The sequence below is a fragment of the Meles meles genome, chromosome 17 (genome assembly GCF_922984935.1).
Source record: "Meles meles chromosome 17, mMelMel3.1 paternal haplotype, whole genome shotgun sequence".
In the NCBI taxonomy this organism is placed as follows: domain Eukaryota; kingdom Metazoa; phylum Chordata; class Mammalia; order Carnivora; family Mustelidae; genus Meles; species Meles meles.
The window spans coordinates 27,869,953-27,894,560 of NC_060082.1; the positions used below are offsets into that span (position 1 = coordinate 27,869,953).

The window sequence follows — 24,608 nt, forward strand, 5'->3', positions numbered from 1 at the left end:
ACTGAAGATAAACACAAAAATGGGGTATAAACATTTTTTTAATCCCTCATTTCCACCATCCAGAGATTGCTTCTGGTAGTGTGGTGAAACTCCGGTTCTCAGTGTTTTTCTAAATGTATATATAAACATGTATGGTTTTTAAAAATAAATACAATATCATACTGTGCTCTTTTACGACTTGCTTTTTCCATTTGACAAAATAATGACTTCTCATGTTAACAGATAACCATCCATGGACACCCATGTTTTTAGCATTCCATTATGTTTCTGTCTTATCATTTATTTAAACGATCTACTATTAGATTGTCTCCAGTTTCTTATAAACAATGTGACGTAATGTGTGACTTTATAGTTAAATCTGTATACACATTCGTAATTATTTCCTACATTATTAAAAGTAAAATATGCATGTTTTCATGGATTATTGACACACATTGTTCAGAAACAGCTGTGCTAATCCACCCTCCTTCAGGAGCGTAGACGAGCACCCATTTCTCTGAAACCTCCCTAACACTGGGTATTTATTATTGTTAAAAGAATATTTTGCCACTTTAATAGAAAAAGTATCTCCTTGTTTTAATTTGCATTTATTTTATGTTTAATGAAATTTTTATATACTTTCTGGTCATTTGTATTTTTTTCTAGAAAATTGCCAAATATTGTTGCCCGAATACCCAAAAATATCAAGTTGTTATTCTGCCTTTGCAGTTTAATTGGAAATAAAGGCATTTAAACAGTAGAAATTAGATTCCTGTATGTCCTTGGGAAAAATACGCAATTTGAAAAAGCAGAGGAAAGCGGAAACCTGAACCTTAGGGTTTCTCTTGAGGTCTGCCAACTAATTAATTAATCGTTTAGTGTCCCTGTAAAATGAGGATGTCACCTCTTTGTTCCCCTTACGCATAATAGGCCCTCATTGGCTCTCAGGAAAAGACTCATGAAATCATTAACTGCTTTGTCACAGACAGAAGTGGCCCATGAGTACAGAAACCTGCTGCTAGGAGTACAGAAACCGGCAGCTCCTGTTAGGGAGAGCAATTGATTTTTCCAAGGCCTAATTGTTTCTACAAAATTCTTTTAACACAAAGTCAAAGGCGGACAGGAGGGTACTGACATTTTCCATATCGTTACTGTGCCATGTGTTAACCTACTCAGGCAACTCCTAAGTGTAACCTCGGTTCCTGATCATGGTAGATGGGTAATTTTGGATGACCATCCCACTGAGGGCAACTAGAAAGGCTAGACAAAGTATTTTAAAAACCCAGAGGCATCAGAGAGCTAACATGTGTTTGAAGAATTATGGACCAGGACCACTGAGAAGAGAGTGGCCCTGAGAACCGGACTCAGTAGTACAGGCCACTCCTCCGTTGGGGGCATTTGCAATGTGGAGAGGGGCAGGTCAGAGGCTGGTGGGTGACTGTGACAGCCTTCCAGAAGTAGGGGTCTGGGCCTGTCAGGGGGTGGTAGCTTCGGTAAATGTTTCTCACATTGGGTCGAGGCTCTCAGTCCTTTGCACCCCAAGAATAGGGGTGAACCAGAAGTAGGAAATAGAAAGGCTCACTCAGGAGATTGCATCTTGGCTTCCAATGATACCAGTCCTTGAAATCAGATTAAGTTGATCCCAAAGTAGTGATTTCCCCAAACCCTTGGCATAAGCAGACAAAAACTCTCTCTGAAGAAAAAATGTCATCACCCTAAACTTTGACTTGTTTCTACAGTAATTTTGCTAATACAATATCCTGAATACAATAAAATGGAACCAAGCATATGAGATAAGATATTAAGAAAACCAGTGAAACAGGAGACCATGGAAAGAGGCCCACAGGAGCCACAGATGGTGCAGCTATCAAACACAGACTATGAAGTAACTGCTTACTCTGTTCAAGGAGATAAACAAATTTAGGGAATTTGAACAGATACATGGACATGTGAAAAAAATACAAATTCTAGAATTTCAAAAAATCCAATAACCAAAATAAAGAATTCAGTGGAATTTGGTTTTGTTTTTTAAGATATTTATTTATTTATTTATTTAAGAGAGAGAGCAAGAGTGAGAAGGAGCGGGGGGAGAGGGAGAAGCAGACTCCCCACTGCACACAGAGCCCTGGTGTGGAGCTCAGTCCCAGGACCCCAGGATCATGACCTGAGTTGAAGGCAGATGTTAACCGACTGAGCCACCCAGCTGTCCCTAGAATGAATTATATTTCCGATGCAGTGAATAATAGTGGGTTAGAGGTCAGGTACAGCACCGTTGTTGTTTTCCCAATGCTTTTTGATAAAGACAATGAAAACTTGTGGTACACAATCATGCACAGCGTACATCTATGTGGTCATGACCACATCTAAGTCTTCACAGGGTAAGAAAATAAAGGTGTTAACTTCAGTATTGTCAATCTTTCCATTGTGACCAAGGTGTTCTTGTGTTTAGAGTTAAATTCCTGGAATATTTCAAAATGTGTCTAAATATCAGAATTTAAGGTCGAGAGAAGTATCCACCCAGTTTGCTTCAAATCTATTGAAACTTAAAATTCATTTAGCCTTGTATAGAAACAATGTTATCCACAATGAGTAATTAGTAGCCAGTGACACAAAACTATGTGTACCCAAAGCACAGTGTTACAATCAGTGGTTCTAATTTTTGCACATCAGGAACAAGTCATCTGTGACAATTCGAGCAGGGTCCCTTCAAAATCCAGACCTGGTGACCCCAGACATCCTATTTCAGATATGGGGCCAGGATGAACCATGACCTGTGGGAACTGGTAAGGAGATTAAATGTGGGCTAGGGACACTTATGGTCCTAAGGAAGTGAGGGAACAGTGACCAACTCCTGGTGGGTTTACACAATCCTTCCCTACTTTGTCCTAAATGGGTTCTGCTATGAGATGTGAAATAGGCACAGGGTGGAAAGGCGGTTCCATCCTAGGGAGCAGTTGCCCCTGTTCCAGGGTGGGTGAATTTCAAGATAAGACAATAGGGGGAAAAGCAAGCTCACAGACACACTCAACTTCGGCGACTTTGCTAGAGTGACCGTCAATTGTTAGGTAACTCAGTCATTTGAAAAGCAGGTACTACCTCTGCAATGTTGGCACTGGCTCCAGAATGGATAGGTCAGGTACGGCCCTGGGGTCTCCCTGTCTACCTTGATTCTTCACCAGCAGATGAACAGGATGTTTTTTTTTTTTTCTTTTAAGATTTTATTAATTTGGGGCGCCTGGGTGGCTCAGTGGGTTAAGCCTCTGCCTTCAGCTCAGGTCATGATCTCAGGGTCCTGGGATCGAGCCCCGCATAGGGCTCTCTGCTCGGCAGGGAGCCTGCGTCCCCCACCCTCCTATCTTCCTGCCTCTCTGCCTACTTGTGATCTCTGTCAATCTCTGTCTGTCAAATAAATAAATAAAGTCTTTTTTTTTAAAGATTTTATTTATTTATTTGACAGAGAGAGACCACAAGTAGACAGAGAGGCAGGCAGAGAGAGAGAGAGGGAAGCAGGCTCCCTGACAAGCAGAGAGCCCGATGTGGGACTCGATCCCAGGACCCTGAGATCATGACCTGAGCCGAAGGCAGCGGCTTAAGCCACTGAGCCACCCAGGCGCCCATAAATAAAGTCTTGAAAAAAAAAGATTTTATTAATTTATTTGACAGAGATCACAAGTAGGCAGAGAGGCAGGCAGAGAAGGGGAAGCAGGCTCCCTGCTGAGCAAAGAGCCGGATATGGGACTCAATCCCAGGATCCTGAGATCATGACCCGAGCCGAAGACAGAGGCTTTAACCCACTGAGCCACCCAGGCACCCTGAACAGGATATTCTTGTTCCCACAAAGCCTCTCTGTCTTCTTTGTCCCTTCCTCACCCAGACGGGACTGTGGGTTTCCTTTCAATTCAGTGTTATTTGATTCTTTGTGGCAAGGCAGGACAGGAAGGAAGTACCTATCCGGAAAGGATGCAGACTTATCAGGAATCTTTAGATTGTTTGAAACTTAGAGGTAACCATGACCTTTCCCTCTGAACTTCGGTATATCTTAAATTCCTGAAGAACTGTGTAAAAATGGCATGTCTGCAATGGCACTAAGCTTGAGATCAGTGGAGTGATATAGAGAAAAAGATGAAAGTTAGAAGAAGAATCTAAACTTTGGGAGCATGTGGGTGGCTCAGTGGGTTAAGCCTCTGCCTTCAACATGGGTCATGATTCAACATGGGATCGAGCCTGGCATCAGGCTCTCTGATCAGCGGAGAGCCTTTTTCCCCCCTCTCTCTCTGCCTGCCTCTCTGCTTCTGATCTCTCTCTCTCTGTCAAATAAGTAAAATAAGATCTTTAAAAAAAAAATCTAAGCTTTGCAGTCGTCTAGATAACAGAAATAAATCCAAACACCTTATAAGAGAACTGATTTTAATCTGTGCTCTATAAAGAAGCACATTGTTGAGAGAGGTTGGTTTGTGTCATTTCCACAAATAATACAGGCTTTACTGTTGCAAATATAGTTTTATTTGGGTGTAAAGCCCCACTCACTGTATTCAATAATGAAACGGAAGGACATTTTGAACTGGCAGACGCTACTAAGTTGGTGGAATGAATGCCTAATAGGACCAGGCAAGGAAGAGATAATGGTGTGGAGTTTATGCTTTTTGAGTTTATGGACAGATAGCTTCATTTTTTTTCCATTTTATTTATAGATAGCTTCATTTTAATCACTGATATGCCCACATTCAGTAAGATGTAACATTCGAGTTGTTTTGCTTGGGCCAGGGACAGCCAATGAATAACTATGTCTTAGCTTTGTATATCCAAGGGTTTTCAAAATACCTCTTTGAATGTTCAACCACACTCTCTCACCTTATCCCTTGACCAGAGATCACCACTTTAAAGCCGGAAGGCTCATAAAACACAAGGGTTGGGATCAAAGAACACACTTCAGAGTTTGAAGTTAACCTTTGCACCCTGAATTTAAACCACCAAACCACCTAGACAAACATTTAGTCTCAAAAACATAAGTCAGGACACTTTTTTTTTTTTAAGATTTTATTTATTTATTTGACAGAGAGAGATCATAAGTAGGCAGAGAGGCAGACAGAGAGAGTGAGAGGGAAGCAGGATCCCCGCTGAGCAGAGAGCCCGATGTGGGACTCGATCCCAGGACCCTGAGATCATGACCTGAGCCGAAGGCAGCAGCTTAAACCACTGAGCCACCCAGGCGCCCCAAGTCAGGACACTTTTGAATAACATGTCTAGAGTCTTGTAGAGAAACGGGTGCAGGAATCCAGGGGGAAGCTGACCTGATGCCCCCCTGGTGAGTGACACAGTAACTTTGAGTCTTCGTGAATTGTATCAACAAAAAGTCACTGCACCTGTAGATTTTCTTAAAGCAAGAATTCAGATCTCCAGGTCTGACTGGCAAAATCTGGGTGCAGTCGCCTTGCCAGCGGGAAGTGAGAACAGGAGGAGACAGATGCTTCAGACTCCTCTGGAATGTGCTGAACAAATATTAAGGTAATCATTGTGGGGTGTCCAGATATTTGATGAAACCAAATGCCAGTTAACCCTCCGAAGCTAGGAAATGGGCTAATTTGTTTCACTTAGGTATTTAGAAGGAAGACCTCATCTCAGACGGCTAAGAAACAACTGAGGGAAAATGTGTGTATGCCCTTTCCCATGGAGATCTATGAAACCACCACCGGGAGAAAAAAATACACAAGTAACATCTATGAACTGCCTAAAATACTGCTTATCACATCACTCTTCTAGTCACCGGCCCTCAAAGGTGCTCCACAGCCGGTGGAATTATGTGCAAACTCTTCAGAGTAGCACCCATGTTCACCCTACAAGTCCTCTTCAATGTGCTTTACCCAGCCTGGACCCCTTGCTCTCTCGCAATCGGAGTCACCTGATCTGAAGCGCTTGCCGCAGTGAAAGGGAGGTAAATTGCAATTAGCTGCGCCTGGAATGCTCTCTCCCACACCTGCCTGTCCAACCCTCCCCCACCCTAGCTGCCTTTTGAGCTTTCAGCACCTGGTTCTCATCACAGCATCTTTCCTTCTCTAGCGGTTGCTGAGCTCCAGTATGCGCCACCGTGCAAGGTTTATGCACTTTTCGAACTAGGTCTGCCGTATTACCCGTATAATGACTTAAGGCAACAACGGAACAAACGCGTTTCTCCAAAGCGCCAACCTCTCAGATCCAGCACACGCTCCAGCAGAAGGGACGAGGGTCCAGCGGCCCGGGAGGATTCGAATCCCCAAGGCTTTCCCTCCCTTTGGCTTTACAAACTGCCCAATGACCTGCTAGGGCGGGGATACTTCATAAGCGCCAGCCCAATAACGGAGAGGGGGCCGGGCTTCGCTGGGACCCCGGCCCAATGAGAGGCGCGGAGGGGGCAGGAGCCCCGCCGGGAGGCAGGGCTGGCGGCTGGGCGGGGATATATAAGCCCCAGCTAGCCGGACTGCACCGAGATTCCTAGTGTTGCTGGAGACCCGTAACGCGTCTGCAGCCAACGACTCTCCGCAAGCATCACCTGTCGGAACAACCATGGTGAGAGGGAGCTGGGGGCACTGGCAGAGTCCACGGGGAGGGGGGTGCTGCGCGGGGGCGCCCGAGGGTCCCCGGTAAGGGCCGGCTGCGCGGGAAGGAGGGGAGCCTGGGGCGCTGGGCAGTCCGACGTGTGTTGGGGGGTTTGGGCGGTCACGGCGACCACGGTGTGGGGGACTGTGCGGAAGGCCGGGCACTCCCGCCGCGTCCGAGCGCTCGCTGCTCTTCTGAGCCCCTTGCCTGGGAGAGGCGGGAGGGGCTGACGCGAGCTGGAGAAGTTCTGTGCGCTTCGGCTGCGGACTGGAGGGAAGTGCGCGGGGCCCGCGGGGCGCCAGCGTGGCGAGGTCCGTCCAGCGCTGCGCGCAGCCTGGGGGTCCCCAACCCCGGCGAGGCTGGGCAGCGCGCTCCGGAGTCGGGAGCCTGGACCCGCCCCAGTTTTGTCCCGCGGCCGTCCGGGACAAAGAGGCGCCCGCCCCCAGCTGCAGTCCCCGCCTCCCTGTGAAGTCACACTCCCGCGCTGGAGGCCAGACCCGGGCCGCTCAGCCAACTCCGGCAGGTTTCTCCAGTTCTGCACTGTCCGTCTGAATGCCTTTGTCTCGCCCCGCCAGATTCCGGCCAGAGGCCAGAGGTGCACGACCTTGACCCCTCCCTGGTCGGGCGTGACCGTGAGCTCCTCCTGCCGTCTAAGGAGGAATATTTTTACTCCACTTCTCTTCTGGTTGCCCAAGCCCGTGAAGTCCTTAAGTTAAACCGAAGAGCTCGGGGTGTGTCAGGCGCCAGGGCCTCCCAGGACTCTTTACACCCTGCCTGTGTCCTGAGCCCTTGTAAAGGCTCCGAGGCTGTCTTGAAGGATAGCTCCTGAAATCCCTAAACTCTTGCCAGTTCTCTTAGAAGACCTCCTATCCGCCTGGGACGTGTGCAAGCCCTTTCACACTCTAGACTGTGGGCCGGGGGTGAAGGACCAGAATAGAGTCTGTCCCTCATAGGAGTTACCTCAGGAGAGCTGAAAGGGCAGGGCAAGTCTTCTGGCTCCATCGTGACCCTCCAGCAGCACTTACCTGGATTGACTGTGCGCTGGAGTGGGCAGAGACAAGCGTCCAGAGTCAGGGCCTATCCCCCCCCCCCCCAAAAAGGGGACTTTGGGGGTGAGTTTTCAGACTAGCTCTAACTCCAGAGCCACTGCCTCTGTTAACCCACAGGCCTGAACTTCATCTTCTGCCCCTTCAAAAGGGGCACAGAGTCCCCACTATGGGAGACCCCTTCTCCTAGGGGTCCATTGCTGGAGGCCCCATCTTGGTGTGCAGGACTCTGAGCTTTCCTGGCCCCGCCCCGCCCCAGCCAGCACGCAGGGCACTAGACAGTGGGACTTGGCGGCTTGGTATCGGCTGTCTCTAGTTCCTGCCCCTGAAGATCTAGGCTTTTTAGCCACCTTCGTTCTCAAGCCCTAAGGAAATGAAAAGAAAATGAGAAAATGAGGTCGTTTGGCTTAAAGTGTGGGAAGGTCTGGAAAGGGAACCCAGGCTTTTGGGTTTGGGACCATGTAACTCACTATCAGGCCTCAGGCTCCAGGGAGGGAAGATAAAAGGGCGCTTCCAGGGCCTTTTCAAGGCCCACTTGCTTCCCTTCTCCATTCACACCACATCATGTCTCTGCTTCCCCCAACAGCGCGAGTGTATTTCCATCCATGTGGGCCAGGCGGGCGTGCAGATGGGCAATGCCTGCTGGGAGCTCTACTGCATGGAGCACGACATCCAGCCCAATGGCACCATGCTCAGTGACAAGGCGCTGAGCAGCGGCGATGACTCCTTCAACACCTTCTTCAGTGAGACGGGGGCTGGCAAGCATGTGCCCCGGGCTGTCTTTGTGGATCTGGAGCCTGCTGTCATAGGTGAGCGGGCGGGGGTTCCCCTCTCCAGCCTGTATTTTTTGCCAGCCCCAAAGTCAGTGGGGAGCTCTGCTTAGGGGGAAAGCTGTTGGATTGCAGGCAGCCCCCTGCCGAGAACAACTCTGAAGTCTGCTCTTCTGTCTAGACTCTGACTTCAGGAGGAGTCCTAAGGGCTTCCTGTGCCAAGAGGGTTATCAGTCAAACTGCTGTGCCCAGAAACTGCCAGATTTTTGAGTCAGGGGTCAGACGCAGAATGAAGGCTGCAGAAAAGAATGGTTATAAAAGCAGAAACTTTAAACTTACTTCCTTTTTCCTACCCGCAGACTCTTGAGCTTAACATTGCCTAAGGAACCGGGCACTGAGAACATTCTTAATGGCCCCCTACTCAGCCTTAACTGGAAGGGGCGGGCCCTTAATAGGATGTGGACCTGTGGGAACTCGGTTGTTGCTGGTTCCCAGGAGGTTCTCTGCTTCCTCCTTTCTGCATCTGGATCCCCTCAGTTTCCTGTTCCTGAAAACTTGACCCTACCCCCTTCCCTGTCTGTCTTTCTCTCTTTCCTCTTCTCTTTTTCTTCCTTCCTTCCTTCCTTGGGTCTTTCCTTCCTTCTTTCTCTCTCTCTCTCTCCCTTCCTTCCTTTCAGATTTAACTTATTTGAAAGAGAGCACAAGTGTGGGGGAGAGGGAGAAGCAGGTTTCCCCCTGAACAGGGAACCCAATGAGGGGCTCGATCCCAGGACCCTGAGATCGTGACCTGAATCAAGGTTAGACACTTAACCAACTGAGCAACCCAAGCACTCCTCCATCTCCCCATCTTTCCAAAGACCGTTTTCTAGATGTTAAACTGTGGAGTGGGTTTTCAGTCTATGTTCTAGTCCCAATCAAAAGTCATGAAGGGCACCTGGGTGGCTCAGTTGGTTGAGTGACTGCCTTCAGCTCAGGTCATGATCCCAGGGTCCCGGGATTGAGTCCCACATCGGGCTCCTTGCTTCATGTGGAGTCTGCTTCTCCCTCTGACCTACTCCCATCTCATGTTCTCTCACTCTCTCTCAAATAAAGAAAATCTTAAAATAAAAAAAAAAAGAAAAAAGTCATTGAGATTCCCCTAGACCCCCTCTGATTCCTCACCAAGTAGAAGTGGCTATGAGGGAAGGCGCTGTTAAAGGGACCCCCTGACTTACCCCCTTTCAGGCCCAGGGAGGACTCACTGGACTTTGGGGGTCTCTGGAAGGCCTTTTGCCATTCATGCTCCCTTTTGCAGTTTTACCTCGGGGAGCTCAGCTTCGCAGCATAAGTCCTAGCACCTGTGTCCATGCCGCAGCGGTCCTAGCACCTGTATCCTCGTGGGGGGTGAGACCAGCCTCTTACCTTTGCCCTCTTTCTTCCCCTCAAGATGGGGTAAGAACTGGCATTTATAGGCAGCTCTTCCACCCGGAGCAGCTGATATCTGGCAAGGAGGATGCGGCCAACAACTATGCCCGAGGCCACTACACTGTGGGGAAGGAGATCATCGATCTTGTGCTGGAGCGAATCCGAAAACTGGTGAGCCGACCGAGTGCCCTTGATACCGTCAGGAGTTCCATGTGTCCTGACTCTCCCTTCCTGGCCTGGGAGGCTGGACACACGTGGAAGAAAGAGAAACCACAGATCTGTGGCTGTGACCAGGGCCGGTGGTGTCCTGATGGCTCCTTTGGCTTATCTGTGTCCTCGCCTTCCCCTAGGGGGAGCTGCGTGTCCTGGGTGTGGATCTAGGGTTAGGAACCGGAATAACTGGTTCTGCCCCGAGTCTGTGGACTCAGGCTCCCTGCGTGGCTGGTTCCTAGCTTTGGCAGGTCTAACCGTCCAATCCAAGCCTTCTTTGAGCTTTGATCCCTCTCTGCCCCCAGCAGGTAGGTGGAAGCTGCTTTGGCTGCTCAGCCTGTTCTTAGATTCCTAAGCAGAACTTTACACCTGGGAGAGGCTCCCGCTTACTGGTTAGTTTTTAACCACTTCCCAGTTTACCCCATCCCTTGCCTGAGGCACTGAGCACCAGGAGTGAGGCCAACTGGGAGCCGGTACTACGGCACTGGTCCTCTAGAGGGACTGTCCAGACGTACTTCTGCTCACCAGTTCAGATGGAGGACTTGCCAGTCATTGACTTGAGGAATGGGATTCTGTGCTTGCAAAAACAAAGTTCCCTTTGGGCTTTGGATTTTCTTTCTTTTTTTTTTTTCTTTTTTTTAAGATTTTATTTATTTTTTTGAGAGAGCGAGAGATCACAAACAGCGGGGAGGGGTAGAAGCAGACTCCCGGCTGAGAAGCCCGATGCAGGGCTCATCCCAGGCCCCTGGGATCATGACCTGAGCCAAAGGCAGATGCTTAACCAACTGAATCACCCAGGTGTCCTAGGATTTTTTTTTTAAGAGGTTTTTGGGCTGAGGGGTGGGGGGAGGAGGGATGGTTTGCTTTTTGGGGTTTGTTTTCTGGTTTGGTGAGGTGCTTGGGATTTTTTAGTTGTTGTTATCAGTTTGCATAAAGCTTGCTTTTTGTTTAAGTGATTTTTATTGGGATATAATTGCCATAGCATTAGTTTCAGGTGTACAACAGAGTGATTCTCTATATGGATATATCGCAAATAAGTGAAGAATTTTTATGTCTTCACTCCCTGTGCATCTGGTACAAACTGATGCTCTTCTAAAAAAATGTACACTCCATAAAGGGTGCATTTGTTTTTGTTTTTGTTTTTTAAGATTTTATCCATTTATTTGACAGACAGAGATCACAGGCAGGCAGAGAGAGAAGGGGAAGCAGGCTCCCTGCTGAGCAGAGAGCCCGTTGTGGGGCTCGATCCCAGGACTCTGGGATCATGACCTGAGTGGAAGGCAGAGGCTTTAACCCACTGAGTCACCCAGGCGCCCCCAGATTGACACTCTGCTAGTCCAAGAGTCTAGCTACATCAGAAGTCAGCCCGAGTACTTGTTAAACACGCAGGTCCCTGGGTTCCAGTCTCAAGTGGGGGGCCAGGGAATCTCTATGTTCAACAAGATGCCGCCACTGCCTCCCCCGACCTCCCCCTCTCTTGCAGAGTTGAGAGGGCCCAGCTGTCTGACAACAATGTTCCATCCCACCCGACCCTCCTCACCTCTCCCCTCCCACCGCCCCTCACTTGCCACTTCATGAACACAGCAACGGCCTTCGAGGTCATCTGTCCCCTAGAACTCCAAACCCCTGTAGGTGTTCTCTTCTCACCTCTACTGAGAAGAAACAAAAGAGCATGAGAAAACTTTCTGGAGTCACAGAAATCTCTGTATCTTGATTAGTTTGGTAATGTAGGTATATACACTTGTCGAACCGTGCATTATACCTGCAGTAAAATGTAGTACAAATTGTGGTACACGGTTTATTTTGTTTATTGATTTTGTTGTGTTGGTTTTCTAAATACAGAAGTGAATAAAGTTGTGGTTGGGTCGCAGTAGCTTTGGGGACGGAGAGGGTTCCGTTGGGAGAAAGGGGCTGGGCGCAGAGTGGGTCGCCTGCCCGCTGACGCTGTTCTCTCCTACCCCAGACAGACCAGTGCACTGGCCTTCAGGGTTTCCTCATCTTCCACAGCTTTGGGGGTGGCACTGGCTCAGGCTTCACCTCCCTGTTGATGGAGCGCCTTTCTGTCGACTACGGCAAGAAGTCCAAGTTGGAATTTGCCATCTACCCCGCGCCCCAGGTGTCCACGGCCGTGGTGGAGCCCTACAACTCCATCCTGACCACCCACACCACCCTGGAGCACTCGGACTGTGCCTTCATGGTGGACAACGAGGCCATCTACGACATCTGCCGCCGCAACCTGGACATCGAGCGCCCCACCTACACCAACCTCAACCGGCTCATCGGCCAGATCGTGTCCTCCATCACGGCCTCCCTGCGCTTCGACGGGGCCCTCAACGTGGACCTCACGGAGTTCCAGACCAACCTGGTGCCCTACCCCCGCATCCACTTCCCCCTGGTGACCTACGCCCCCATCATCTCCGCCGAGAAGGCCTACCATGAGCAGCTGTCAGTGGCAGAGATCACCAACGCCTGCTTCGAGCCCTCCAACCAGATGGTCAAGTGTGACCCTCGCCATGGCAAATACATGGCCTGCTGCATGCTGTACCGCGGGGAAGTGGTGCCCAAGGACGTGAACGCCGCCATCGCCACCATCAAGACCAAGCGCACCATCCAGTTTGTGGACTGGTGTCCCACAGGTTTCAAGGCAAGCTGGGAATGAAGTTGGGGGTTGGACGGTGCAGCGGGGGGAGGGGAGGCGGTGAGCACGTGGCCTGCGTACCCGCCGAGAAGGGAGATTGCTACAGAGCGGCAGGCAGGACGGCAAATGTGCTAGGGATGGAGATTCGGGCAAATGATAGCTTTTTTATTCTGCTCGAACATTTGTCTTCATGAAAGGAAAAGTAGGTTTCACGTCTCTTAGCCTGGCAAATAGGCACTCCCTGGGGTCGCCAGTCGGGTTGGGACCGCTCGTTCGCCTGTGCGGGGGACGTACCCTCCCAATACGGCTCCTGCTGGGAAGAGCATGCTTCTGGAAACGCGGAAAGGCCTTCCATTCAGATAATGGGCAAGACATGGTCAGAAGATCTATGAACGCAGCCCCTTCCTTTTGAAGTAATGAGAAAGAATTTGTTTATGCCCCTTTGTTTTCTCGATCCACATTCCTAGAGGATACTGAGCAAGTTCAGGTTCTATGGGTTTTGTTCCAGGGTGAGATTAGAAAGATTAAAGGCGGCAGCTGTGGCATTAACCCACAGCTTCCCTGCCTGGTGTTGCTGTCGCAGACGTGACTGTGACGGGAGGGGACACAGCGACTCCGGTGTTAAAGCTAACAGCCATGTGCTGGGACTGAAGAGTGGTCCTGTAGCTCAAAACTAGCAACTGGGGCTAGGAAGTGTGGGAGGCGAATTCTCCCAGCTCCGTATTAGGAAAGCTTCAGCTACTGGGAGAAAGAATAGGCTGCCTTCAGGAAGTAGTAAGCTTGCTGTCTGGAGAGGCAGTTAAGGGGGAAGTTGACTTTTTTTTTTTTTTTTTAAACGCGGAATATGAAATGTTTATGTTCTGAATCGAGCAGTGTTTAAAGTAGGTTAGGGTTAGATCCGATTGGAGACCGTCATAAGATTTATACTTTTTAAACTATTTTCTAAACTATAGGAAAATGGGGAGATTAGTACAATTTACACATACACTGCCTAGATTCAACATCTGACTCTCCTAGGCTTATTTTTGCTTTGCTGACCCATTTACACTCATTTACAGACATTTCTGACCCACTGGTCTGTTTTTGTGCCTAACAAAATTAATACTCCTCCAAAATAAGAATGCTTAAGTCAGTATTTGAACTTGCCCAATTTCCACAAGTATCTCTCATATCTGTTTGCCAAAGTCAGGATATAATCTAGGCCCAGGCATAGTATTTTGTCTCTTCAGTCTTTTTTTTTTTTTTTTTTTTTTTTGAAGATTTTATTTATTTATTTGACAGACAGAGATCACAAGTAGGCAGAGAGAGGAGGAAGCAGGCTCCCTGCCCAGCAGAGAGGCCGATGCGGGGCTCGAACCCAGGACCCTGGGATCATGACCTGAGCCACCCAGGCACCCCTCTTCAGTCTTTTAATGTAAAGCAGCCACCCCTTTTCTTGGCAGTGGTTTTGAAGGGACTGGTCTTAGTGTCTTGAAAGTCCCCCATTCTGGATCCGTTTGTTTCCTAATGGCAGTTAACTTGCTCCCTTATCCCTGTGTTCCTTACAGACTGGCAAAGGCCAGACACCAGGGGACAGCCCCTCTCCAGGCTTTGGGAGTCCTCCCATGGATCCCTTCCCAGGAACCCAGACCAGGGGCTTACCCTGCTTGCTGTTTCTTCTTAGGTTGGCATTAACTACCAGCCCCCCACAGTGGTGCCCGGCGGCGACCTGGCCAAGGTGCAGCGGGCCGTGTGCATGCTGAGCAACACCACAGCCATCGCTGAGGCCTGGGCCCGCCTCGACCACAAGTTTGACCTGATGTACGCCAAACGGGCCTTTGTGCACTGGTACGTGGGCGAGGGCATGGAGGAAGGAGAGTTCTCAGAGGCCCGGGAGGACCTGGCCGCCCTGGAGAAGGATTATGAAGAAGTGGGAACAGAGTCTATGGACGGCGAAGATGAAAGTGAGGAGTTCTAGGGGGTCCTGGCCCCTGCAACGCCCGGTCTCTCTACCTGGTTTTGTATTTCTCGTTCCACTGTTTCCCTAACCCCCTACCAATACAGTCAGTGTTGCAAGCGATGTGGAGCTCTGTGATGTGAGGTTCCGCCCAGGCATGGGCCTTCACTAACTTCCCAACGTCCTCATTGTCCTTCTGAGTTAAGGCGCAGGGCGGCCTCTGCCTCCAGGGCTTCCAGCTGGGGGATGCCTACTGGAGGACTGATCAGACCACCCTGACACACAGGCAGGGGCTCAGGACCTGGACTGTGGTGCCTTGACTTCATGTGGTGGTTCCCTGTGTGTACCCCCTTATCCCAGCCCACCCCAAGGAAAGGTAAACCTTCTAGAGGTTCTGGCAAAAGCTGCTGAAAGTTTGTCTGCCCCTAGCATTCCGGGACAGAAAGTCTGTCTCAGTTTCAATGCCAGGAAGGAGTCAAGTATGTTGGTTGGGTTTTGGTGGGTTTTTTTGTTTTTTTTTTTTAACCTATCCTCCCTCCTCATGGCCAACAGAGGGCAGTAGAGGTTGAAGCCACAAGAATTGACAAACCAATCTGCTGCAGCCATCTTAAAATTTAGGGCTCGAGCCGGATGCCCTATGAAGTGAAGGCACAGGGTCCAAGAACCAGGATTCCAAAAGACGGGGTCTTTAGCTTGGGACTGTGAACATCTGAAATACTTCTCAAAGTGCCTATGAGCCTTTTAGACAAAAAAGTCTATATTTTTTATTTTTAAAGGGGTCCCTGATGAGAAAGATACAGTTCTTGGACCTAGCCACATATGGTCTTAGAGATCAATGTATTAGTCAGTAGAAGGACCTAGCAGGACCTGGGAGGAAACTGGATGGCCCCTTCCAGCATGGCCTGGGTTCGGGGAGGTCTCTCCTTAATGTGCTTGAAAGCCCCTCAGCCAGACAGGAATGTATTCTCTGAAGAGGTGGGATATCTCCGTGGGACCAAGCTCAGCCCCTGGCAAGGCCATTGAGCGGAACCCAGCCCAGCCCCCACCAGAAGGGTAGGGCCTCTACTCTTCATCTGAATCTACCTGCTTTTTATTTTTCAGACATCGAATTGCAGCGTGTTACTCAGGATGGGTCTCTCCTTTTTTTTGGGCAACAGTGAGCCTTGGGGCTACCCAGATGTGCCCACAGTGGCCTTGCTTTGGGTTCAGGGGACAAGTTTCTTAATGCTAACCTAGGAACTGATTCCCAACATCCAAGAGCCTTGTTTGATTGATCCCTGGGAGGCGTTTAGTGTCCTAGAGCTCATGAGCACAGCGCCCAGATCCAGACTTTGACCCCTATCCATGAAGCTACAGACATTTAAGAGGGCTTGTGGACCTATGTAAATTGCCAATCCCAGGCAACTAAATGGGTCTCTTCCTGAAGATCCGCAATGATTTAGGGCTTGGGTTAGAGGCGGAGCTAAGGTGTAGGAAGGGAAGGCGGTTAGGAAAACGCGGCCAGCGCCTATTCAAGGACCTGGATTAGTCTGTGTTCAGCAAGTACGTCCAGCCTGCCCTACTGGTATCTTCACCCAGAAACCGAGAGCTGACATTTTCGTTCCTCTTTCTTTCCCTGCTTTTTGCCTCACTGGACACATGAATTCATACATACTAGCACTTCTTCCCTCTGTGGGTTCAAACCACTAAATAGACCCCTCCTTGCCCTACAGGTGCCCCAGGCATTGGGAAGGAGAACAGCCAGTGGGAATTAATTAGACACCTAACCCTGAGGCCCTCCTGTGATGAGAACCGGGGGTGGGGTGAGTCAGTTACAAGTGGGCGGAGCAAGCCAGATAATTTATTTGGATAAACTTGCAGCTGCCGTCCTCTTCTCCTGTGGCCCCAAACTAGAATAGGTATAAGTCCCTCTCCCTTCTCTCACTTCCTATCCCTTTTCCGTGTGTATTTTTGAAATAAGCAGGAAGAGTCTTTTGTTACGTCTGTGTCTGGACTCCGCCCCTCCCCTCCAACACCCACTGCTGAGCCCCAGATAGAGCCATGTCCTTGGGTCCCCAGGGAGAGGCTTGCCTGGGTTCCTTTCCAGCTGTGGAGTCGTTGGTGGGGTAACGATGGAGAAGCGGAGAGATTCTTGCTATGGGAGCTGTGCTCTGACACCGAGGGCACCCAGTATCTTAACAAGCACTCTACTGAAAGCAGGAACCTAACGTGAGCATTAGGGTGGGGTGTTCACACGGAGTTTTCCCTGTAGCTGGCAGCAGGTGTGCTCTGGCCCTGGCCATAGCAGGGCCTAAACCCAGATGACCTCCTGCAGGTACCCCCCTTCCCTTTGTAACAGACCCAGGACCTAGGAGCCTGGTGGGAAGTTGGCTCTGCAGAGTCCTTGCAGAGGAGGGTGGTTATCCTGCTGGTGATCGGAACAGGACACTAAAAGGCATTAGCCTCAATGACAGGGAAGATTAGAGCATCTCTACCGCGGCTAACCGGTATTAGAAGCTCAACAAAAAATTCCCACCCTCAAAAAAGTATGGAGGCCTCGGCTGTTTCTTTCTCTCTCTGGTGCAGATTTTCACTAATTCCTGGTATTCAAGCCGCTCCTTCCCTCTCCCCTGAGCTGTGCCTGAGATGCCCGACACCAGAGCCTTTTAGATCTGACTGCTCCGAGGTGTAACCTTGTTTTCTTCTGGATGTGTTAACGGGTGCCTGCCAGTTCTAAGGTGAAAGACAGGGTCCTGGGGTCTGACTGCTTTTTTGTGAAGATTTTTGACGGGTCTTGCTGTTCTTGCCTCTTCCCTGTATCCCCCTCTCTCCCCCGCCACGTTCTGAACTCCCCAGGGTTTCCAGTCCCTTGGCCTTTTGGAGATTGGTGATGGGAGCCCTCTTGCTTCTTATAAGCACATAGTGTCGAGCACCAGTCCTCCTAGCTACAGCAAGGAACCGATCTGCTGCCTCTCTTTGTCTTCCCTCTTCCTTAAAGCTCAGATTGGGGTGAGAACTGTGCAGGTGCACCTAGAGGACATGGGAGTCCCCAGCGCCTCCTTCCGAGAGGATTGGCACTTGGAGAGAGGGCAGGCTGTTCCCGGCGGAGACTGGCAGAGGGAAAGAGACAGGAAGCACAGATACATTCTCTTCAGTTTGTAGCTGAAACTTGAGATGGAAGAAGGGGGAGCTAGAGAAAAAGGTACTGACTTAAAGGACCTTGGTTTTGCCTTCTCTTTCTCGAATGTTTATTGAGCGAGTACCTACTGTGTAGCACAGATTATTCTAGAGGCTAGACGGAACCAATGAGGCAACAGAGGAGTTTGAATTTTCTCCTGTATAAAACCTTCGTTGCTGTCAAGTGCCGGCATCCAGGGTCACCTGTCTTTAAAGCAGTGGTTCTCACAGGCTAGGGTGATGTCGCCAGACGGTTTGGGTTGGCACACCTGCAGAGGGGGTGTTCGGGCGTGCCGCGGGGAGAGAGCTCGGCTGCTACTCCAAGCATCCTACGAGGCACAGGACAGACCTCCTCTCAACAAGAGCTGTCCTGCCCCAAAATGTCAGTGGTGCCGAGATTGAAAACCTCACCTTAAAGAATTGCTTGGCAGTGGCAAGAAGGGTCAGTTCCCAAGCACAGTGCAGGAGAGGGGTAGAGGCAGCTGTGATAAGCGAGGTGAGGGCTGATGCTTCAGCCAGCACTGTGAGATGGGGAAGAGGTTGGAAGCCCAGTAGTTAGGACCAGCTGGTGTGGCCCGTGGAGAGGGATGTGCATGACCGGATTCCTGCCGTGGTCGCCGTGAGATGCTGTCCCTCCATGTTATTCTGTTTGGGTTTGGAGAGGAAGTCATCTTCAGACACTGCATTCGTCTCCTAAGGCGGCCATAAACCAAGGACCACTGACTGGGGAGCTGACGCAACAGAAATCAACTTTCTCACGGTTCTGGACACTGGAAGTCTGACACGAAGGTGTCATCAGGGTTGGTTCCTTCTGCGGCTTCTCCCTGGCCTTACAGATGGCCGTCTTCTTCCTGTGTCCTCACATGGTCTTCCCTCTGCCTGTCTGTGTCCCCATTTCCTCCTCTTACGAGGACACCAGTCATCTAGGACTCACCGTATGACTTTATCTTAATCACCTCTTGAAAGGTCCCTTCTCACGCAGTCCCACTCTGAGGTATGTCAGCATATGAATTTTGCGGGGGCACAGTTCAGCCTTTAACAGACAGTGCTGAGCTTGAGTTCCCTGGGGGCCAGCCCAAGCCCACGGAGCCCCCGGAGATGCTGCTCTGTTACTCAGGGTCAGGGCGTGAGATCGCCCGTGGAGAGTACCGAAGGACAGAGGAGATGCCCCAGAGAGCTCTGCTGTCCAGAGGGGTAGAGAGACCTCCCAGCCCAGGGGAGAGAACCATCACAGAAGGTTTGGGGACGGGATGTGTTTTTAGTCCTTGATGCTAGAGTCAGCTTGGAGAGAGACAGACGGGTACTGGTATAGTTGGGTCTGCAGATGGGAAGTTGGAATTCCTGGCTTCTGTTTTTTATTTTTTATTAAAGATTTTTATTTATTGGGACACCTGGGTGGCTTAGTGGGTTAAGCCTCTGCCTTCAGGTCAGGTCATGATCTCAGGATACTGGGATCGAGCCCCGCATGGGGCTCTCTGCTCCACGGGGAGCCTGCTTCCCCCCCTCTCTCTCTGCCTGCCTCTGCCTGCTTGTGATCTCTCTCTCTCTATATCAAATAAATAAAATCTTTAAAAAATAAAAAAAGATTTATTTGAGAGGAAGCACAAGCAGGGGGAGGGGCAGGGGGAGAAGCAGACTCCACACTGAGCAGGGAGCCCAATGTGGGGCTTGATCGCAGAACCCTGGGATCCTGACTCCAGCTAAAGGCAGACACTTAACCAACTAAGCCACCCAGGTACCCCTATTTTTTATTTAAAGTAGAAGAATTCATCTTTGGGACACCTGGGTGACTCAGTTGATTAAGTGTCTGCCTTCAGCTCAGATCATGATCCTGGGTCCTGGATTCGAGTCCTGCATCCCTGCTGAGCAGGGAGCCTGCTTCTCCTCTGCCTACCACTTCCCTTTGCTTTTGCCCTCTCTCTCTCTCTGACAAATAAATAAAATATAAAATTTTAAAAAAGAATTCATCTTTGGTTCATTCATGTGAATGGCATGAAAAGAATTAGATACTCCTCAAGACTTTCGATTTTCTGGGGGAATGGGAAGAAGCATCCCTGCTCTCTACCCAGTGAATCTGAAAATGGTCCATGCGCCCAGCAGCAGACATCGCCTCACCCCCTCTGAGCCCTCAGGGTCCTAGACCCCTCAATGCGGCCACTACCAAGGAAGGGGTCCCTAGCATTGGGGGGGGGGCGCCTGAGTCTAAGCTTAGAAGGGAAGAAACACAAAGAGGAAGCTATGTGAACAGATTACAATATGCAACAAAGATGAGTAGGAATGTGAATAAAGTCCAGAATCTGGTCTGTGGGGTTGATGACTGACTGCGTTTTGAAGGCTTAATAGGAATTGGCCAGAAAGGAACAAGGCAGAGGGCACAGCATGATCTCTCAGACTAATACAGCTAGATTGCTGCTGCCAGGGCCAATGATTCAGGGCAGAATGGTGGGAAACAGGTGAAAATTCAACAGGAACAGGCCATGTCTTCATAGCATAGCTGTCTTCCCACCCAAACAAGAGGTCCCTATGAAGAGTGAGAAGAGAGGACCCTTCCTGTGCTTGGGCCTTTGAGGACAGGGCCTATGTTTCAGTCACGCCCCACATAGTGCGGGCCCATGGTGCCCACCTGGGTACTAAGTTAAGGTGACGGACTCAGGTGTGAGTCAGGAAGATGGGAGTCGGAGTGCTCTGTTAAGGACAGAAAGACCTCAGAAGTCTGGGAGTTAAGGTTTAGAAGATGGTTATAAATGCTGCTGACTGCCCACATCCCTGGCCCCTTGTTTCCCACCTCACAGCGAAGCGGGTTCCTTTGTCCTGGGGAGAAAGAACAAAGTTGGAGACAAAATTGGTAACAGAGCTCTGGCCCCAGCCTCAAGCAGAGACTGCTTTTGCACTTCCTGGAGCATTCACACGCACACACACACACACACCTCAACTAACCCTCCCCCACCCTCAGAAGAGCAGGTGGGCGCTCTGGGTGCTGGCTCAGCCGTGACTTGAACACCTGCTCACGAAGACCTGGGCAGACTCAGCCAAGGCGGCTGTGTGGGATTCCCTCGTTTGTCAGGAAGGGCTGGGGGTGCTGCGGCCCACACTGCTTCCTCTCCCCTCTTCCCTCTAGCCTTCAGGAGGGAGGCTTGCAGTACAGCCGGCTGGGAAGAGGGATGACCCAGCTCTCAGGGGAGGGGTGGAGACCTCGTCAAGTAATTCTCTCCTCCCAACACTCCTTGTCTGTAAGTTGAGGACATGGACCAGATGGCCAGTTAAGGACACTTCCTGTGTATGGACATGGACACAGAACCTAGGCAGTAAGAAAGAAATCCAGCGATGCGGGTGTTCAAGGGACAGGTGCGCACGTACACACACACACACACACGCGCGCGCGCGCGCGCGCGCGTGTGCCTCGCTCACTCTCTCTCTCTTGCTGATCTAGAGTCTGGTTCTTCCCATCAAGTCTGAGCAGGCTCCCTGCCTCGGGCAGGCTCCTTGGAAGGCTTGGAAGGAAGCCTCCCTCCTCTGGGAGGGGCTGCTTTGAGACTATCACATCAGGAAGTCCGCAGGCAAGACCCATACAGGATTTTCTGGAGCAGCAACTAAAGGGGAAAACGCAGACCCTGGCCCATTTGGTCACCTTGTACTAACGAGCGGCTTACCAGGGATTAGTCCCCATCCCCACTGGGGGATGGGCCCCTGGAATGGATTTCATAAGCTCCAAGCACAAGTCACGTCTAATTGCTATATTTAAGACTCTGCAGAGGTGTGAGGGGCAGTGTGCAAATCCATTCAGCTGGCTTTAAAAAGCACAGAGCAGCTTAACTCATGATTAAGAGCAGACTTTGCAGCCGGAATACCTAGATCTGAATCCCAGCTTGGTTACTTAATCGCTCTGCGGCCTTTGTCATATTACCGGGCCTCCAGTTTCCTCATGCCTCAAATGAGCCTAGAACACCAGGCCCTGCCTCCTAGGGTGGTTATGAGGCTGAACCCACAGTGCTTAGAAGAGGACCTGGGACACGCAGCAAGTGTTCGTTGGTGCTCATTGCTGTCAATATGGCAGTTAGCATAACCCACTGCAGGGGGAAGAGGGGGACTTTCTGTATTGGTCTGAGCGTCTCCCATCACTGTTCTCCATATAGAATCCTCTGTTCCTATTCTAAGCAATCACTTCTTTGTCTCCCCTGATGCTCTTCCTTCCCCCCAAATTAAGCTCTTTTGAAGATACTCATTCTCGGTGGTTAATTATTCCAATTTTCCTTTCCGCCAAGACCTCTCACCACTTGCATTCCTCCTCTCCCCAAGTCCCAGTGTTCTGGAGCCCGCACAATTGGCTCTGTGCGTCCAAGCTCTGGCTGTAGGCCCACCCTTACAAAGCACCCCTCAGTACCTCTCTGCCCCCTCCCCTGCCTGCAGCCAGGGCCTCGGCGTCTCACCCGTGCTCTCAGAAGCTTCTAGGTAGGTCAGAGGGTGCCATTCATTATATACAAGCAGAACTTTGTCCTAATTCCCAGCCACTCAGCCAGCAGTGAGACCCAAATATTTTATCAGAGCGATAGGCAAGCATTGGCTCTGGCAGAAGGGTTCCAACAGGAAGAATCCCATATGAATTGTGAAGGCCCCGTGTTTGAGCCTCGTTCCTGTGCTCTCCTTCCATCTAAAACAAGCCACGCCACATTTCAGTGGCTTAAAACAACCATGTATTTGCTCATGATTCTGTAATTTGGGCAGAGCTTGGTGGCAGCAGCTCACCGTTGCTCAGTGGGGTTGGCTGGGGCAGCCCGAGATCCCGAGACAGCCTCACCCACGTCCCGGTGCCTCAGCAGAGGTGACAGATGTCTGGGGGTGGCCTGCATTTCCCTTTCTCTCATCCACGTCCCTCATCCTGTGGTGTAGTCAGGCATTACAGAGTCGCCGGCCTCCAGAGTGTCAAGCCAGAAGCTTGGAGGACTCGGGAGACTGAGGCCTTAATGCCCAGCTTCAGTGGAAGGCGTCATGGGTTGAACTGTGACCCTTACCCACTCAAAATCATACGCTGACGTTCTTTCAGTTTTTCAGAATGTGGCCTTAATTGGAAGGTCATACTGGTGTAGGGTGGACTCCTACGCCCCTTATTAGAGGAAGAGTTTGGGGCGCCTGGGTGGCTCAGTGGGTTAAAGCCTCTGCGTTCAGCTCAGGTGGTGATCCCAGGGTCCTGGGATCAAGCCCCGCATCGGGCTCTCTGCTCAGTGGGAAAGTCCCTTCCTTTCTCTCTCTGCCTGCCTCTTTGCCTACTTGATCTGTCAAATAAATAAATAAATCTTAAAAAAAAAAAAAAAAAAAGGAGGCGTTTGGACATGTCCACAAGGAGAATACCAAGACGGGTTGGAGTTCATGCGTGTACACCTGTCAGGTGCTAGGGAAGAGCCCTGGGGCAGAGACCACCCTAGTGGCTCAGAGGAAATGTGATGCCCACTGCACCTTGATCTTGGACATCTAGCCTCCAGAGCCATAGGACAACTTTCTGTTGTCTTAAGCACCCAGTTTGTAGGACTTTACTACAGCAGCCCGGCAAATGAATCCCAAAGGGAAATGAAGTCTGCCTCTTGGTGGGAAGGGAGCCCCATACGTACAGGGATGGGGGAAGTGTGGCTGTCCTGGCAGACCGTCTGCTCCAAGACTGCCCAAGAGTGGACGGACTAGAGAAGCCCAGGTTCTACGCCTGACTGCCCAGAACTTGCTGGGTAGTGTTGGAGAAGCCGTGTGGCTCTCATCCCCTTTCCCCGGACACTAGGGACAAGCTTAGCTAAGATGACCTTCTGGACTGTTGCCAGCTTGAAAACTCTGGGCTCCCTAAGAGTTCTTTTGTAGCCTGAATCAGTATCCCACGAAGGTTTGTAAACACGATGGCTGGCCACCACCCCCACCCAACTCTTGGATTCTGATTCTATAGGTCCCGGTGGGGCCTGAGAATTTGCATTTCTAAGAAGCTGGGGCAGTGCTTCCCAGCCCAGTCGGCCTGTTAGAATTGCCTGGGGGCTTTCCCAAACACTAAGGCCAGGGCTCTAGGCTTACAGCTTCTGTCTAACTGCTCTAGGATCCACGCTCTTGTATTTTTCTAAAAATCTCGGGTGAAGAGAATGTGCAGCCGGAGTCGAAAGCCAGGGCTCAAGGAACCCACACTGTCTCAGAAACAGTGCAATGAAGCCAATGAAGTGCTTTTAAGAAAAATTGTTCCTCAATCTGACCGGCAATGGCCCAAAGAGGATACAGTTTTTGATGAAGAAAAAGGTGTTCCCTCACTTCCTGAGGTGAAGGAATTTGACTTTTAAGTTCCTGTCACCCCTCTGGAACCCTTTGTAACTGCCTCTGGTCCCATCATCCCTCTCATGACCGACATGGTGCCACTGCTCAAGAAAGAGGTGGGAATTCAGTCCTCACAAGGAGGGAGAAGAGGAATCCCTCTTTTCTGCGTCCCCGCCTCATACAGCAGCACGGACTTGCGGAAGCTCTGGGCCTTAGCAGATAAACCTCCCCCAGGTGGCTTCAGTAACTTGTTGAACTTGAGTCGAAATAACCCAGACCTACTGGGCACCTACTCTGCCCTTGACCTGGACACAGCGAGCACACAGTCGGGAAGGCTCTGGGCTCGTGTGCTTCATTCTTTGTGCTTCAGCGACCTCAGACAGAAGGTCAGCGGGTTCCATGGCACTGAGCTGTAATGACGGAGGCACAGCTAGGACAGGGCACGGCTGAACTCTGGACCTACGCCCACTTGCTGCTGGGAGACGCCCCGCTCCTTGGTTGGCAGAGGGGGATGGGAGCGGGCAGGAGGTCTGCGAACAGTTGAACCTAATCATCCGCAGGACAGCCCCCTGCCCCGCACTGAGGCGACAGAGTGAAGAGGGCAAGTTCTGCTGGGGTCG

The 24,608-nt window shown here is 50.5% G+C and overlaps 1 protein-coding gene across 1 annotated transcript; it reads left to right on the forward strand.

Moving 5' to 3' along the window:
• The first annotated feature begins 6,394 nt into the window (after positions 1-6,394).
• On the forward strand, positions 6,395-19,182 carry LOC123927507 (tubulin alpha-8 chain). The gene is made up of 5 exons (XM_045982118.1): positions 6,395-6,522; positions 8,185-8,407; positions 9,795-9,943; positions 11,946-12,626; positions 14,284-19,182. Exons 1-5 carry the CDS (start codon positions 6,520-6,522, stop codon positions 14,575-14,577), a joined length of 1,350 nt encoding a protein of 449 aa, XP_045838074.1. The 5' UTR covers positions 6,395-6,519; the 3' UTR covers positions 14,578-19,182.
• The last annotated feature ends 5,426 nt before the right edge of the window (positions 19,183-24,608 follow it).

Coding starts and splice junctions, on each gene's coding strand:
- LOC123927507 (XM_045982118.1), top strand. Junction 8,408..9,794: donor TCTGGAGCCTGCTGTCATAG/GTGAGCGGGCGG, acceptor CTTCCCCTCAAG/ATGGGGTAAGAACTGGCATT. Junction 9,944..11,945: donor TGGAGCGAATCCGAAAACTG/GTGAGCCGACCG, acceptor CTCCTACCCCAG/ACAGACCAGTGCACTGGCCT.